This window comes from Leptonotus elevatus, chromosome 8 (genome assembly GCF_054856555.1).
Source record: "Leptonotus elevatus isolate MCC_2025b chromosome 8, RoL_Lele_1.0, whole genome shotgun sequence".
NCBI lineage: Eukaryota > Metazoa > Chordata > Actinopteri > Syngnathiformes > Syngnathidae > Leptonotus > Leptonotus elevatus.
Genome location: NC_141246.1, coordinates 4362700 through 4379819, shown reverse-complemented (window position 1 = coordinate 4379819; position 17120 = coordinate 4362700). Strand labels below are relative to the sequence as shown.

Below are 17120 nucleotides of genomic sequence, written 5' to 3'. Positions count from 1 at the left end.
AGAAATGAACCCAGAGATTTGTGAGGAAAAAGTCAAAAACTTTAGAGAAATACACCTACTCGGATGTTTGTGCCAAGTCACAATTCTCAAGTGTGCAAAATGACTTCGGTGGAAGAAGTTATACTTAAGCTACACTTTTTATATATATATATATATATATATATATATATAATTATACTTTTTGGTTGGGTTTTCAAATAAGGAGATAGCATTTGCTTTAGCAGAGATTTTTCTCGCTAATTTGACACTATAACGTTCTGCTTTTTTCTCGTAATTTTGTGAGTTTTTTCCCCACAAATCTGTAACTTTATAATGTCGTAAATATTCATGGTTATTGTGAAAAAAATTGTGAGGTTTTTTTTTCCTCTGAAATGTCCCCTGCGCCTTGAACAAATATATTTATATGTGGCCCTAATACACCGTAGTAATCATTACATTTCCTAACTAGCCCATTAAATAAATTGTGACAGTCCATCCCAAGTACAGGCACCAGCAAGGGTTTCATGGTTGCGTCTTTTTTTAGTAACTATGCCAGCTAAAAAAGAAACCGCTATCAAAACAATAGCTCACAGTTTCATGCTTGAAAGAGATCACAAAGAAACGGTTTTACACTTTCCATTAAGATGACAACACAACACTGGTTGGATCCGCTCTTCTATGATATTCAATCAAATATATCCGTGATACTTTAGATAAACAAATGTCCCATGACAGAGTCTGCCATTGCACCAAAAGATGTGATCGTCCTCATCATTGCTTTACAATACCAAATCTTACTCAAAAATGCTGTGCAGCCACGCACACACACACACACACACACACACTTTACAACTCCCGGGACTCCATTATACGACACTGACCTTATTAGTCTTTGTCACTCTCATTACACTCTTTAGTTCCCAGTAGAAGCATTTAGCACTCATGATTAGTTTCACACATGGAGGTGCACACTGGCACTAGACAAGTAGCTTCATTTTCTCCAATCTATGTTACTCAAAGAAACCCATGCAGTGAGCATGACAACAGTGGGCCAACAAACCATCCACTTCATGAACGTTAGCCAGGAGTGGCTGCAAAAAAAAAAAAAGACCTTAGTGAGTGCCAAAATTGGGCAATGGACAAAATAGAAATCATTCTACTTAACCTACAAAGTTATCATTAGGCTCAGAAGCATTATAAATAGCACATGTGCCGATTGGGCGATTTGACACTGTCGAGGAAATGTTCTTGTTTTTCTTGAACCAAGAAAAAATGTGTTGATGAATGGCATAGAAAAAAAGCAAGGTGAAATGGTCTATTAAAAAAAAAAAAAAACTCTCCGCATCTTTCTAAGAATATCTTCAAAAGAGTGTCAATGTGAAACGGCAGCTTTACAGCAATGGGATGGTTCCGCGACTTGAGCAAATACATCCTTTGAGGAACTATTCTGCATTCGAAACAAGAGAGACATTTTCCATGCTGACAGTGACGTGAAGGGTCGGGTGACATAGCCTAAAATGTATGTCACAGTATTAATTAAATCCCTTCACAGTAATGGTATATAATGCATTGCAATAGAAATTTAAATATACAAATTATAAGTATTTCTGAATGGGTTGAATAGCAAATTAGCCTAGCTAAATTGATGGGGGAAATTGAAAAACCAAAACAAAAGGATGTAATACAATTTCAAGAATATTTCTGAATCTCAGAATTCTAAAGTTTAAAGATAGAGCTCTCTATGGCGCAAAACACAAATAACATTGCTGTTACTTAATCGGCATTTTCACATTGTTGGGGGGACATCAACCTTTTATATTCACTCTTAGTTGAAAGTTGGCTTCTACCGCCAAGGAAAGGAAAGGGCTTTCCCAGGAAGTTATCCATGAGCCTTAAAACTCTCTTGCCAGGGTTCCAGCAATCCCGCATAATTTTAATCCAACAAAATCATCACCTTTCGAGACATGATGCGCTTTGCTCACATTTAAATGTTGCGCAATACACCAAAACTTCATGTGTAGGCAGTGTGGAATGAAATGTTTGCCATTAGTCGGGTACGTGCAGAAGAATGCGCTAAGAGGCGTACACGGAAAGGAGGCGATTCCATCTTAAAGTAAACAAAGAATTTCCCTGTTTGATGCATGCCAGTGACTGAACATGACACTGAAGCTCGGCACATTTGGATGACATGACATTTACAATTTTGAGAACCAAGCATGAATGAGAAGCGCCAGTCATTCTAATTCAACCCGATAGTGTTCTCTCTCGTGTTTGCTCTAAAACCAGTATTGCAGGTATTTCCTTTTGCATTTGACACCCTCGTTACTACTTTCGTTGGCAGTTAGTGGCAGTTAACAATCTCATCCCACCTACAGGTTTTGCATTAGCAAGAGAAAGTACTCCATTAAAAAAAAAAAAAAAAAAAAGTTGCAGTGTAACAAGCGTCTGGCTGATACTTATTTACTAATGTAATGGATTGATGTCGTCATCAGCAATGATTTCCTTAGGAAAATCCTGTTGATACCGATCATGCGTGATTTAATTTACATCAATGACCTAAAGTTATTCAACTATAATCGTAACTTGCCCGAGGATCTTATGTTTTGGATGAGTAAACTATCTGAAATGAAGGTCTAATGGAGTTTGGTGTTTTGTTATTAGCCTGTTTCGCACAAAAATTTCAATGGTGGAAAACTGCCAAGTCAAATTCACACTTCCAATTTGTTGTCAGTGACAACATATGGTAAGTCTAAAAACAAAAAACAAAAGTGGGCAAAAACTGATACTACCGTCTGAAGATGGAATATTGCCAGGTCGATGTGAGAGGTTATGATTTAATCTAATGTCTGTGACGTAATATGCCAAACTGATAACTTCAACGATGCACACACAACCTCTAACATTTATGCTGTGCGGTGTGTGACCTGCGCTGCCCGTCTGGACATGTGATGGGACTGGACAGACATGTTAGAAACAGACCAGAAGGATATTTATTGTGTTTCCAGAGAAACGCAATGTTGGACATTTTGCCAGAATCGTGCACAAAGTAGTAAATGCCTAACATGAGACTGGTGAGTTTTGATTGTTCATTGCATTTCCATTATTATTCCGTGTGGATAAAAACACAAATTAACTCAACCTTATTCATTAAAAAAAGACAACCACAGCTGTAAAAAAGTGTGCACAAGAACGCAACAACAGTCAAACTAGTCAAGACCTTAATCGGCAGGGTACTTTTTTTTTTTTTTAAAAAAGGTACTTGTATCTTGATGCTTTTAGTCACAAACAATTCCAGTCGACACAATAGGCGATGAAAACTGCTGCTTTATCAGATGCCATGGGGGCAAACAGAGGTCAGACTTTCCGGTTGTGGCCTATAAAATTAACTACATTCTGACTAGAACATACTGTTTCACACCCTGATCATCCAACACAAAAATGCAAATGTGTTTAACGGAAATACAATTAGCACAATGGGTAATCTTCAAAGGATTACAAATCACAAACAGTCACGCTTTTTCAGAGGAGAAGAATTTGCCTCCAAACTATATTCAGTTGGGGGAAAACGAGAAAGACAAGAGAACCATATCTGATACGCATGCCAGATGAGCAAAATTACAATGAGCAAATTAAGATCGTTTCAAATTTCAACTTCAGGTCTCGTTAGCATGCGAAGGTATTTGACCGATTTTAGGACGATCAGATGAATTTACGACATGTCAGAAATTTGATCAGCATCAAATTGATCTCGCAGTTACGACTTATTTCCATACATACTCTGATACTTTTCGGCAATTTCTTAGTGTAAAAGACAGCAGTGGACTCCAACTGTGCAAATTCTCATATCGAAAATAAGGCATTGATGTCATCCACTGGTGGTTGTTGTGCATAAAGTTGTTTCCGAGTTTAAAATTTATCACACGCTGATGAAAAAACGTAATTGATAAGCATTCATTAGTAGCATTGACTTGTTGTTTTGTTGTTGTTTCCGCAAGACAATTTTTAACTGAAAGCTATTCATAACTGTTATTTTGGCCATTATGTGCCAAAGCACAAACGACAGTGAAATCTTACAGTGTACGGTCCAGCCCGAATTTTGGAAGATGACCAAATTTAACTGAAAACAGATTACAGGGTGGCAATTTGGCCATTTTCTTTAGTACATTTTCTGTACTGTACATCAAACCTTCGGAGAGAAAAAAAAAAAAGCTTTTATGTCTTACTGGGTTGTTAGATACTGCCTTAGAGGGGAACCCTTGCTCACCCCTTGCAAGCGTGCGAGCACAGGGACAGGGTTGACGCATTCTTATCTGCATCAAAAGGCTTTTATCAACTGTGCACGGAAGATCAAGAAGATGCAATTTTATTCGAAATGCCTCTGGTCATTTATTACATGTGATGCTGATTTCATTGTGAGGGATGAAAATGCACAAGACCATTTGCTTTGGTTATTAAATTGTCTTCTGGTGTTATCTTAACATCATCTGCCTACACCCACGTAATCAACGGGGAGAATCCCATTAGAAGACAACTAGGCCAGCAGACTAAGCTACAATATATTATTTTATGGGCACAACCCAATAGAGATACTAACTGTTGGCTGGAACTAGAACAGAAGGATTGTAATAACCTCAGACTCCTAGATTTACTCTTTATTACAACATCGATTAAGCGCCATAACTGCTTTAAAAATCCAATGATTTCCGCCACCCTGACTGCCTGGTGGAAGGCACTAGAAATGACAAAAGCCAAAGTGGAGCCCAGCGGGCTTTCTCCCCTATGGCATAACCCCGACTTTCAAATTAACAACCAATCGTTTTATTTGAATGTGTGGGAGCAGAAAGGAATTACACATCTCCACCATCTCTTCTCAGATAATATGTTTATATCATATACATCCTTGCTCCAAAAATATAAAATAAAAAACGGAAACTTTTTACATTATTTGCAAGTTAAAAGTATGATAAAGAAACAAATTCCAACACTCCAGGGTACGCTCCAACCGCCTGTTTTAGCTAAAGATATTACCAAGCTTTCTCCAACAACAACAAAAAAACTCTCAAAAATATATAAGTTACTTTCATATACTGATAAAACGTCTTTACCCATCTCAAAATGGGAAACAGACTTGTCTATAGCTCCGGAATCTGTCTTTTGGATTCAAGTTTGTGAAAATGTTTTTAAAATGACAAAACACACAAATTTACAACTTATCCAATATAAAATTATTCACAGAACATACATTACTCAATATATGATGAAGAAAATGGGACTCTCAGACTCCGACATTTGTCTCCAGTGTTTACAAAACACTACAGACACTTATTTTCATGCTTTATGGTTATGTACTCCGGTTATGTGTTTCTGGACTAAAGTCTTAGAAAAACTTTCCGCTGTCTTGGACTGTAGGATACCGTTCTCTCCAAACTTGTGTTTGCTAGGTGACTTAACAACAATTGACTTACCACATAAACAATTTCAATCTATACTTGTAGCCCTTACTATCGCAAAAAAAACAATTCTTGTTAACTGGAAAAATAAACAAACTTTGAATATCGACCAATGGTCTAACCTCCTCATAAATCATATTTTAATGGAAAAAATATCTGCCTCAAATAAAAACCAAATGTCAAAATTTAAAGAAACATGGTCTACGTATATAGAATTTTTTAACCTAAACTTGGATTTTAATTCTGCCTGTTAGCGAGAGCCACAGCAGCGTTATAACTGGCATTGATGTTTCTGTATTAGGCAATTTGTAACTAATGGTTGTGTTTCCATAGTCAGGAACCCGGCTGCTGCCAGCGGGATCGAGCGGATTCACCTCCGATGGGCACCAGGGGTTGATATTCGGATTCACGGCATGCCAGTGGGTTAATTCTGTGGGTGCTGTCCCCCCTGGCGGGGAGTGGGCGGGTCTGCCCCTCTGTTGGCTGCTGGGTGGCGGCTGCGTCTTGGCCGTTCCCTGGGTCTCTTGGGGGGTGCTGCGTTGCGGGGCTTTCCCTGGTGTCGGGGGCGGCGCCGTTCCGGCGCGGTCCGTCGCTCTGGGCCCGGCGACGCGGTTCGGGGCCTGTGGGCCGCCGGGGTGCCCGGTGGTTCCCTCTCCCCTCCCCCTTCCTCCCCCTTGCTGCCTCTCCCTCCTCGCCTCTCCCCGCCCGTCCTCCGCCTCCCTGTCCCCTCTCCCTCGTCGCCCTTCCTCCTCCTCTCCCCCTCTCCTTGCGTCCCTGCCGCTGCCCCCTGCCCTTCTTGTCGTCCCCTTCCCTCCTCCCTTCCCCTTCCCCGGTACGCCTTCCTTCCCCTCCCCTGGGCCGGGGGCTCCATCCATGGCCCGGGTCTCGGTGCTATGGGGGCCGGCGGGGGTGGCTGGGGTTTGGTGTCGTGCCCGCCCCGCTCCGGTGGGCGTCCTGACACCTCGGGCGGGACCCAGTATCCGGGGGGCGAGCCCTATCGCCCCGCCGGACGGGTCCCATATGCCCGCCGGGGTCCTGGTGGGGTGGGTGGGGGCTTGGTGGGCCGGTGCGCCTCCTGCCCCCGCCCGGTTGGGGGGGGCCCCGCTGGTCACACCTCTTAACTCACTACACTAGGTTTGCACAATACACTTTTATAGACATATAGGGCACATAACACACTTTGGGGGGTGGGGTAGGGTGGAAACACCGTCTTCACCCTACAACTCCCCTCCAATTTTAATACACCACACAACTTGTGGGTGGGGGGGGGGGCTTGGGGGCTTGTGGGGGTGCCATCGGTTGGGGGCCGCAGTATAGAGCAGTGCTGCGGTCCCCTGTCCGTGTCGCCACCCCCCCCCCCCCCCCCCCCCCGCCCTATCTATTTTTTTTAATGCACCACATACACTCAGCAACATGCTTGGGTGGCGGGTGGATCGGAGCGTGGGAATATCATTTCCATCGGCTCCGGTTCACCTGCTCCTAATTTTAATGCACCACACACACACACTTGTATATACACTGGGTGGGGTCACATTCACGGTTTAGGGGTAGAGTTCGCCAGTCCGCGAGCTGGCGGACTCAGTAACAGGGGTTAATTTTCACAAAGAACGCTGGGGTGACGACCGGGGCCTTCCCCCGCTGGGCCTGGGGTTCGGGGGTGTCGGCCGCCCTCCGGTGCCCCCATCTCCCCCTTCTGCCCCCGGTGTTCCGTCCTTCCACACGGCGGGGGGTGGGGTGGGCGCGGCTGCCCTCTCCGCTCCGCTGTCCGGCCCCTCTTCGGCGCCGGTGCCTGGGTGCGGGTGGTCCCCGGGGGCTGGGGGTCGGGGGTTGGGGGGCTGCCGGTTGGTCGGGGTGGGGTCGGGAGGGGGGGGCGGCTTTGTTGGGGGGGGGGGCGGTGGTGGGGGTTGCGGGGTGGGGGGGTGCTGGGGGGGGGGTGTCTGGGGGATTGGGGGCATGGGGGCGGCTGGGGCTGGGTTGGGGTGGGTGGCGGGGGGTGGATGGGGGGCGGGGGGTGGTGGGGGGGCGGGGGTTGGGGGCCGGTGGGGTGCCTGGTGGGCCTGCAGTGCCCCGTCCTGCTGCGTTGGGCCGGGGGCGCGGGCCGTGTTGGGGCGGGGGGCGCTCCTGCTCCTGGGTTTGCTCTCCGGCCGGTGGCCCTGGTGGGGCCCGGGGGTCGTCCTTTGGCGCTGCCGCGGCCTGGGGGGCCCTGAGGTGTTGCGCCTGCTCTGTTCCGGCGGGGGTCGACGGCTCCCCTCTTTGGTGGAGATTTTCATGCATGCCAGATCCACCACACCAGCATCTACCGAAACTCAGACACAATCTGTTTCCTCCTCAGGTTATTGAATCGGTGGAGGCTGGTGTCTCGGATCTCACGCGGCTTCGTCTGTCCTTCCTTCCTTTTCTCGGTCTCTCCGTTGGTCTCTTGAGGCCTCCCTGACTTTATGTTTTTTGGATTTGTTGGGGTCTGGATGTTTCTTGGGCTGGGGAGGAGTTCTGGTGGGGGGTGTCTGGTCGGTGCTGGATTTCACCTTCCTTGGTTTTCTTCGGTCCCCTCGGGTCTCCTGGTGTTCGATTTAGGTGAACGGTATAAGATTTTTTTTTCTAATAGGTTTTCTGGTGAGCTAACAAACACACGCACGCACGCACGCACACACACATACTCACCCACACACAAAAAAAAAAAAAAAAAAAGTATGTATGTATGTATGTATATATGTATATATGTATGTATATATGTGTATATATATATATATATATATATTTAAAAAAAAAAAAAAAAAAAAAAAAAAAAAAAAAAAAAGAGCAATGATGATGACATTTCCGAATGAACAATACTGAGCTCTTAAGAAAAAAAAAAAAAAAAAAAAAAAAAAAGAAGACAACTAGGCCAAAAAAAAATCACGATTTGGATAAGCACCAAACGGCTTGATACTCGCCATTGGCATGAGTTTTAGTGAGACTCACGCATTGCAAAGTTCAGCTCAATGAAAACCAAACAAACAGTCTCAACACACCAAATGAAGCTGATGTTCTATTATTATTTGCATGAGTTAAGGAGGAAGTTGAGGGCAAATGTCGACCTCTGTTGCAATGGAAGTATCAGATATCACAGAAAAAGTGTTTTTTTAATATAAATATTGGAGGAGGAAATAAGTGGAAAAAATAGAAAATACCACTACAAAAAGAAATACTAAAAAATTGAATCTTAAACATAAAAATTAGTGAAAATTATACAAAATTTGAGATGAAAAAAATACAAAACTACCATTAAAAAAAAGAAAATAAATAAAAAATTTGATTAAATACAAAAATTTCAAAATACACTGCAGTATTCGCAGCTGATAAGTACTCAGCCATTCCGCAGAAATCCACAGGTAATTGATTACACCCCAAAACATTAATTTTAACTGACTAAGCGCGGAGTGGAAGAGGATCATAATGCATCAACACCGTGCACTTTTAGAATGTAAACAATCATAAAAACCCCCATGGTACATAAATAACTTATTCCAGTCGTTAAAATATTCCACACAAACAAACCACCTTTACACGAGGCTCATTTATAGCTACAACATAAAGCTAAATAAAATGTCCACTTTTTGCATACATGAAGCTCTTCAACTCCCTTCACATAGTTTCTTGGCACCAAGATGACACCAGATGACCCTATGAATTGGCAAATGCTGAGCCGCGAATACGCGGTCGAGGGTTTCACTGCAATGTCTTCAATCGTGCAAAGGAAAGCACGACTTAAGAGGTTAGCGCCGTGACCTTGCCTTCAGGTAAAGCCTACATTCCACACCAATAACTCGTCAAACTCCAGCGTAGCCTCTCAGATCAGCCGGGAGCCCAGCTGTCAGGCCAGCTGTCCTTTACTTGAACGAAACGGACTCGCCGTTGACTCAAAGTCACATCAGCTGCCGAGGTTAAAGAGTAGACCATTTTTCACTATTTTAAAATGGACTAAAAACAGGTTTCATTTGGATTTTTCATGACAAAGATATTTGATATACCGTATATGCATATATTTATTAGGCTATATTAGGACTAGCCTCAAAAATATACATCTGATCGTTCAACGGAATAATCCGGACTCACGCTATTACCGTTGCCGCAAGGAAACTGCTGAGTCCTTTTTCTTTCTCAACTAATAGAAATAGTTCAAATGAATTTTTGACGTTTATAGCCGTCAATGGCAGTGAATGAGTTAACATTAAAAACAGCAAAAACTACAGAAGCGTGGAACCGCCAATGTGGAGTAGACATTTTTGACTAGCGAGTACGTTTGAAAATATTTGCGAGTACGTTCGCGTTCAAACATACAAATACGTTCAGACATACTCGCGAATACGTTCAAATGTATTTATAGGCTAAAGCAAGTAAAAAAAAATAATAACGCTTGGCCCACATTATACTATTATGTTCGAAAATTAAGTTAAAAAAAAACAATATTTTGTAAGTCATACACTGTGGCATTATGGAAAAATATGCTATGTTTGTAGCATTTAGCCTATAAGTACGTTTGAATATATTTGAAAATATGTTCTTTTTTTTTCCTTTTTTTTAACGAGTCCTGACAACAACTGTGTTTCCATCGCCACCCTTTCACAAACCACAACCAGAGCGATCGAGTCCTACAAAATGTTACAATCTACCCCACTCCACTGAACCAAACGGCATCCTGCAGCTTTCCATGCTAAACTTTGACATACAGTACATCACAACAGGAACACGCACACACATGTTGGCCATGAGCTTTCAAAACGTGAAAACGAATTCCTGACTCAAGAAGAGAGTCAAACATTTACGAGACACTTTCTCAGCAGTTGGCGAGACAAAGCTGACCTTTGGACAGCTAACAAAGAGTCAAAAAAATGATGCTTCAATTTAGTTTGTGAAGCTAGTTTCAAAAGGTGCATATGTAAAAACGTTATTCATATGATCACAATATCATACGGATTTGAATTTTTGGATAGGCGAAAGCTATTAGGGATAGAAATGATAACTAATTTGTCATCAGAAAACAACCGTTAACTGATTCATTGATCTTTAATCTTCGCTATTGTCCATAAATGAAATAGTCCCCTGGCCATCACTAATCTTTATTAGTAGTAGCGCAGGGGTCACCCAATGGATGCCTACGAGCGTCTTCTAAAAATAGCTCACAAGAGATAGAACATTGTGATTTCCTTGTAATGCTGTAGGAGCGTCATGGCCATAATCTAAACATATTCACTTGCCGATTTTTTTAAAATAAAGTCTTGCATGTTGACATTGACCCGCTTCTTGCTTTGTTAAGTCATTGTTGATATTTACTATGAGAAAATTATTTCGGTCATTGTTTCCACATAGATGACTAGCATTAATTATTCATACTAATTTAGAATTAAAGGTTGTTTGAGGAAAATGTGTTATTTTCAAAAGTGCGTATCAAACTGTGGGCAGTACCCAAAAAGGTTGTTGTTGTTTTTAGCTTTTTTTAAGATATGGTATGGTATGGTAGAATATATTTTGATGGTATATTTTTTACATGTATGACATGTTCTTTAATGTATGGCATGCCTGGCATCTACATATGGTATTTATTGATAGTAATTTATGGAGTATGTTTTTATTGATTCGTTTAGATTCATTTCATTTTTTTGTTCGATTATGTGCATGTTTGTCTGTGTATCTGTTTACTGTATAGTGGTAGTGAATTTTGGTCAGAGAGAGATGGTATAAAACCACACAACGGGTTGACGGTGATCAAAAGCCGCATGGCTCAGAAGTAGGGCAGTGACTCACACTGGGCCCGAGACTCTTTCCGTCACCATCGGTCTTTTGCGTTCACTTTATCCGTAAAGTGGAGGGTGAACACGGGAGAGCATACGAGACCGCCGCTGTAGGCCGGGGGGGGGAGCAATTAACATTAAGGCCTTACACAGATGCTAAAATCATAAAATCATAAAATCATGTACGCATGTCGTGTCACATTTACAGTATGCAAAAAGTATTGTATGCTAAATGTTGTGTAAGCAAGACAACCTGCAGAGGTACCGCGCAAACAGACATGCTGCCTCAGGCAACAATTGGATAAGAGACAACTGAGAAAGTTATTTTAACAGTTGATTGGTTAACCCATGGGGGCGAAGCAAATGTTTTCTTGTAAAAGCATGAAAATGAGTGATTATGTTTTGATGACTGTTTCAGCATAGACTACTATTTTTGTACTCCTCCTACAATGTCCTAAAAAAAAAAGAAGCCCAAATCCCTTAAAAATAGGAAAGGAATAACTGGTGTCAAGGAAATACTTGAAATTCAATTGGCATATCTCGAATGTCTATCTCTGTATGTCGGAGAGGAGCTAAGATTAGCCCAGATTGTCAACGGAAGTTCTGGAAATTCTTCCCTGCTTGGCATGGGCGGATAATAGATTTTGACAGTATGATAAGTTACCGTGAGCAAAAATATTGTGATATCACGGTATTAAAATTACAACTCTAAAAACACTCTTTTTTTTTTTTTTTTACTATTTGTGTAAAAAAAAAAAAAATAATTAATCCACAGAACATGATCTATTTTATTTTGAACAAATATAGAATATTTGGTACAATAAGAAATGTGCACGATATTAAATTTAAATGAATAAATGTCAACATTCTTGTTTTAATTCTTCGCAAGTAACAGTGTCCCATCACAGGTGAGATATTTTTAGAACAGACCCGTAGGCTACTCATGTTGTCATTGGGGCCAACTAGTACACGCTGGCATGTACATATTTAGTTTTTTTAAGGACAATACAAAGACATCCGTGTAACTGTAACTGTGCCTCTTTCATCTAACCTCCCTCCCTCGCAAATATGACATTTAACGAATAGCAAAGGAAACAAGACCCCCCCAAAAATCTGCAAATATTTGTGGCTGTTGGCTCTGTCCCTGTTCCTCGCAAATATTTCCAAAATTGTGAAAACTGAACAAACGATCAGTGTTTGATGAGCATCGCGGAATGGATTCCAAGGAATAAGACAGCAATATTTCATCACTTTACCGATTCGCTGGCTACACACAAGCTGCTATTTCTTATTGGCATGAGCTTCTAATACTTAAAAAGGATTTGATGGATCATTGAAGCTATATTTTAGCTGTCTTGTAAAACCCATAACGCTTGAGCTATTGATTGCCTTGCTAGCTATGATGTCTTTAGAACAGGGGTGCCGAAGTTCGGTCCTCGAGAGCCCCCTATCCAGCCTGTTTTCCATGTTTCCCTCCTGCAGCACAGCTGAATCTAATGATCAGCTAATCAGCAAGCTTTGTGATAACGATCCTGATCATGAATCAGGAGTGTTAGTGGAGAGAAACATGGAAAACAGGATGGATAGGGGCTCTCGAGGACCGAACTTGAGCACCCCTGCTTTAGAATAATATACATTTGCCTCGCGTTGCTAAAAGTTCTTTACAACCGAGACACGCGCCAATCGATTGTACTATAATCATACAATAGAAAGGATGAACCGTTGTCACTGTGACAAAGCAGTTCTGCAGGTTCTACCTTCGCCACTGCCCCCCACCCCCCCCCCGCCGCCAAACCAGCCGAGCTCCAGTTGCATGTCGCCCTTCACAATGACCGCCCTTTTTCCGGTGTTGTCGCCCTCTCCCGCAAAACCTTCCAATTTGCCTCTGAGAATCCTGTCAGGATGCCACCAGATGAACCAAGATAAGGACTTGAGGTGGCCAACAGGTTGCACACACACACACACACACACACACACACACACACACACACACACACACACACACACACACACACACACGGTACATAAACACTATGACTGACCTGGATATGTCATAGGCTGATTTGCTTCTCCAGGCAATGAGGATTCTGACACCAGTCATCGCGTCACATTCAATTTACCACTTGCACATTTGCTGTTTCTGTGCGTGTCAAATCTAATAATTACTCACTCTATTCAGCCTATGATTACGAGGCTCTGCAATTCAACTGGCACGGGACACTTATGTATAACACTGCAACTGCAGCTTATTTAAAAGACAGTGAAAGTCATTCCGGGGTAATGATGAATCGGTGCAAAATTCAAACCAGGGAATAGACATACTTATAGGTGGCAGAAAAGTGATTGACTACTGCTGACCTGAAGTGAAAGGATGGCAAAAATGAGTTTTACCATCTACCGTTGGCTAAAAGATTCTAAGTCAAACGCACATCAGTCACCCCAAAAGAAGCATTCAACATGAGGCTGGGCTCATTTTAGCCTGGAAATCCAGACTCGCATGCGGCTTTGCCGGAGAGTGAGTCTGGTCAACCGCCCTTTATCAGTTGCATTTTTTAAACGGAGCTAACAGACAGTGGAATTAACCAAAGAGCAAAGAGCGGACGTTAAGTCAGAAAAGCAAGTCGTTGAAGTCTTCCTTTTTTGCGGAGACGGAGTAAAAATCCAACATGGCCACGAGCCGAAGAGAAACAGTAGTGAATGACTTATGTCGTCGCGGGAAAAACTTGAAGATTCATGGCGTCATGAATCGCTCTGAATCAGCGTCAGCGAAGACGACGTCACACAAAATGGACACATTTGATTAGCCGCCCTGTTTTCGGCCGGTGCTGAATCGCCGTCTATGGACGCCTGTCCAGAAGAAAGTGGGTGTGGCTTGCCAGGCTAGGCTCATTTGCCACTAATGCTAGCATCCACCATGCTACTATGACCAGCCTTTTTTTTTTTTGTTATTGCTATTTCCTAAACTAATTAGCCAGTCCCAAAAAATATCATGCTATGTCTGAATTTCTACCACGTCTATTTTCAACTCAACTTACCTGTTCGAAATTTTAATTAGGGCCTGCGTTCCATCTCCCTTGCGCCAATTTACCTCGCATAACATCTCTTCACACATTCAACTTATAGCAATAGGAAAGCTTAAAATCCTCATTCAAGCCAATTACTAGTTGTTGTTTGTTTTGTTTTTTTATCTGCCTTGGTCCAGTGAATATCAGTGAAGGTTTGTTTACTAGTAGTGCCATCAGAGAAGCTTCCCATTTTGCCACCCGAAACAGCACGTGACATCATAATGTCATGTCATAGTGAAGCAAAATAGTGCTGCCAAATGAGATCACTTGCACAGCCCTCGGGAAATGTTACGACTCTAGCCCACAAAATTGTCACATGATTATACCTGTGAAAGCCTTGAAGCAAAAAAAAAATAAATGCTATGTAAGCGTATTTTGGGGGGGGGAAAGTGATGCCATTTGAAAAAGCCACTAGATTTTGGATGTGTGAATTTGGGAGAACCTGCGGGAATTTTGGACCGCATGAGCTTAATTTGAACTGAAACGTGTTAGCCAATCACATAAAGGGTTCCCCGAGTAGTAGATGAAATGGCCAAGAAGGTACGATGAGAAATAATTGAGTTACAATATATTGTTTTCCTCTAATTTGAAGGCGTTTTGTGACTCGATTTTCTGTATGCAATATCACAGAAAAATGCTCTCCAAAACAGCCATTATCAATTTCTCTAGAACGTATCATCTTATATTCAAAATTCTTGGTACAATGAACTCAGGTTGAAGAGGCTGCTCCAGCCAGACTCAGCATTTTAATAAACTGTCATTTTTTAGAAGTTTGCCTATTTAGCAGCACTATTAATAAGCAAAACGGGCTTGCTATTAGTGCAGTTTTGATTTGTTTGTTCATTCGTATTTAAAAACCCTCAAGATAAATTGGCAAAATTGCCTCACTTTTACGTTCTATACCTATCCCATAAAGTGAACTCAAATCCACAAATTAGTTTGAAAAGATATAGAAATAATGGAGTGACCCAAGGAGTGCACCTGTTGGCCACCAGCTGAAGGGTTTGACAGCAGCATGACAGAAGAATTCCAGTGGAGGTTTCATCACGTAGGAATGGACAGAATTTACGTTTTTGCCCCCACAAGATGACACTTCCCCCCAACATGACACAATGATCCCAGCATGAATGTGCTACCCGCGGCCTATTCTGAGCGCGCTTAATCAGCTTACCAGGTTGAACACGGTCTCCACGACGTCTCGGTTGGAGACTTCCCCAACTTCCATGAGTCCGGTCAGCACGGCGAATTTCATCCGGATACCTCGTATGGGCACAGCGGGGTTGAGCGGCAAGGCGCCCGACGTGGCGGGGCCGGAGGTCTCCTCGCTCGCCATTGCTCAAGGTGGGAACAGGAGCGCAGGTGGCGTCCACAGGTAAAACCACCTGTTCGCCTCCAATGGCGGCGGTGGTGGTAAGTCAAAGGGGACAAATGGAGGAAAGGGAGCGGAAGGCTCTCTTTAATGTCCCTCCGGGTTAGTTGGTGGCAGTCTATAGGCACATAAGCAAGAGTACGTCCCTCGCCATTCACGATAAATAAAGTCAAATAAAGTACAAAGAGTGTCGTTCCGCTGTGGGAAATACCTCCGCGAACTACTCTTCTGTTAGTCCGTAACTTGATAGCCCACAGGCGGATTAATACCGTCCAAAGAAGAAGCGGGGCGAGTAGATGAGGTGGAAGGGTCCGAGGTGGCAGGTAGAAGCAAGGCTAGCCTTTCCCCGACGCTCGCGTCCTCGAAAAGGGTCCAAAAAAGAGCCACTTCACAACCGGCGGAAGTTGCTATTGTCATGGAGTCCGCACACTTGACAGGTAGCGGCGCCAAACTCTCAAAGCTCGCACACGCCGACTGAACCACCGCACACGGAGAAGGGGCGGGGGGGGGGGGGGTGTCCGATCTCCTAGTCGAGCCGGGAAAGTGCACTCAAGCTCCAGCCGAAGAGAGTGGAGCGATCGCCCGGCTGCTCGCTGCGTCCGCCTTTCGCTTCCTGATTTGCTCCCCGGTAGCTTTCAGATCGTCACCGCCATGACAGTGGAAGCCCTCGAGTGAGGAAGTGTGCGCATGCGCGGTGGAGAGAAGTCAGTAGGACGGGCTGGTTCCGCTTCAGAGGCGGCGGGCGAGGCAGGTGTATGCGGCTCAGGTAGAAGGACGCAAAAGTCGCCCTCTTCGTCACCAAATGATAGTCAATACACGAGTTAGAGGTTTTAGTCACTTCACATGCATGGGGAAATAATGAAATCGTGAATTGGTCATTTAGCATTTTCAGAAAGAGTAATCCCTAAACCATGGCGGGGTGTGCGTCCCAAACCAGTGAAATCCGCGATATAGAAATATTGTATACTATACAAAACACAACACAAGAGCAATTGATAACATTAAAATATTGTAAACTAGTATTAAAAAAGAGAGAGAGACAGCTGTAACAAAGACAGGGAATGCTTTAAAGCTGCAATATTGAACTTTTTCCCAAAAATAACTAGACAACAAGCTTTTTATTTGACCATTTATGACTGAAATGCCTTCTAATTAGTAGATTAACACCTTAGCTGTTCACAGTGGGGTACTCCTGCAAGCCTCTGGCCAAAAAATTTCAGACTGGATTCGGGTTAGAATTTCCCTCGCCCTGTCTGCGGATGTGACGTAATGTGTGTGGTGTGTATGTGAATAATGGTATGTGCAGTTTCATTTTTCGTCAGCAGGTGGAAGTAACTATTTGAAATGGAATATTCTACATTCAGTAGCTTTAATGTCTGGAACATCTCACTTTTCCCGCCCATTTGTGTTGAAAGCAATTGTCCGACCTGGCAGTGGCTGCAGCGGCAATGTCTGGTCTTCACTGTATTTTGTATGAAAGGCTCTG

At 43.1% G+C, this 17120-nt stretch overlaps 1 protein-coding gene across 5 annotated transcripts in view; it reads right to left on the bottom strand.

The window, feature by feature from the left end:
• lrba (LPS-responsive vesicle trafficking, beach and anchor containing) overlaps positions 1 to 16291 on the bottom strand; it is a 199847-nt gene extending 183556 nt beyond the window's left edge. For all 5 annotated transcript variants that reach the window (XM_086082314.1, XM_086082316.1, XM_086082317.1 and 2 more), the window contains exon 1: positions 15437 to 16291. In XM_086082314.1, coding sequence (XP_085938440.1) covers positions 15437 to 15598 — 162 coding nt within the window. In that variant the 5' untranslated portion in view covers positions 15599 to 16291. The remainder of the gene's footprint in view (positions 1 to 15436) is intronic.
• Positions 16292 to 17120: the final 829 nt, after the last annotated feature.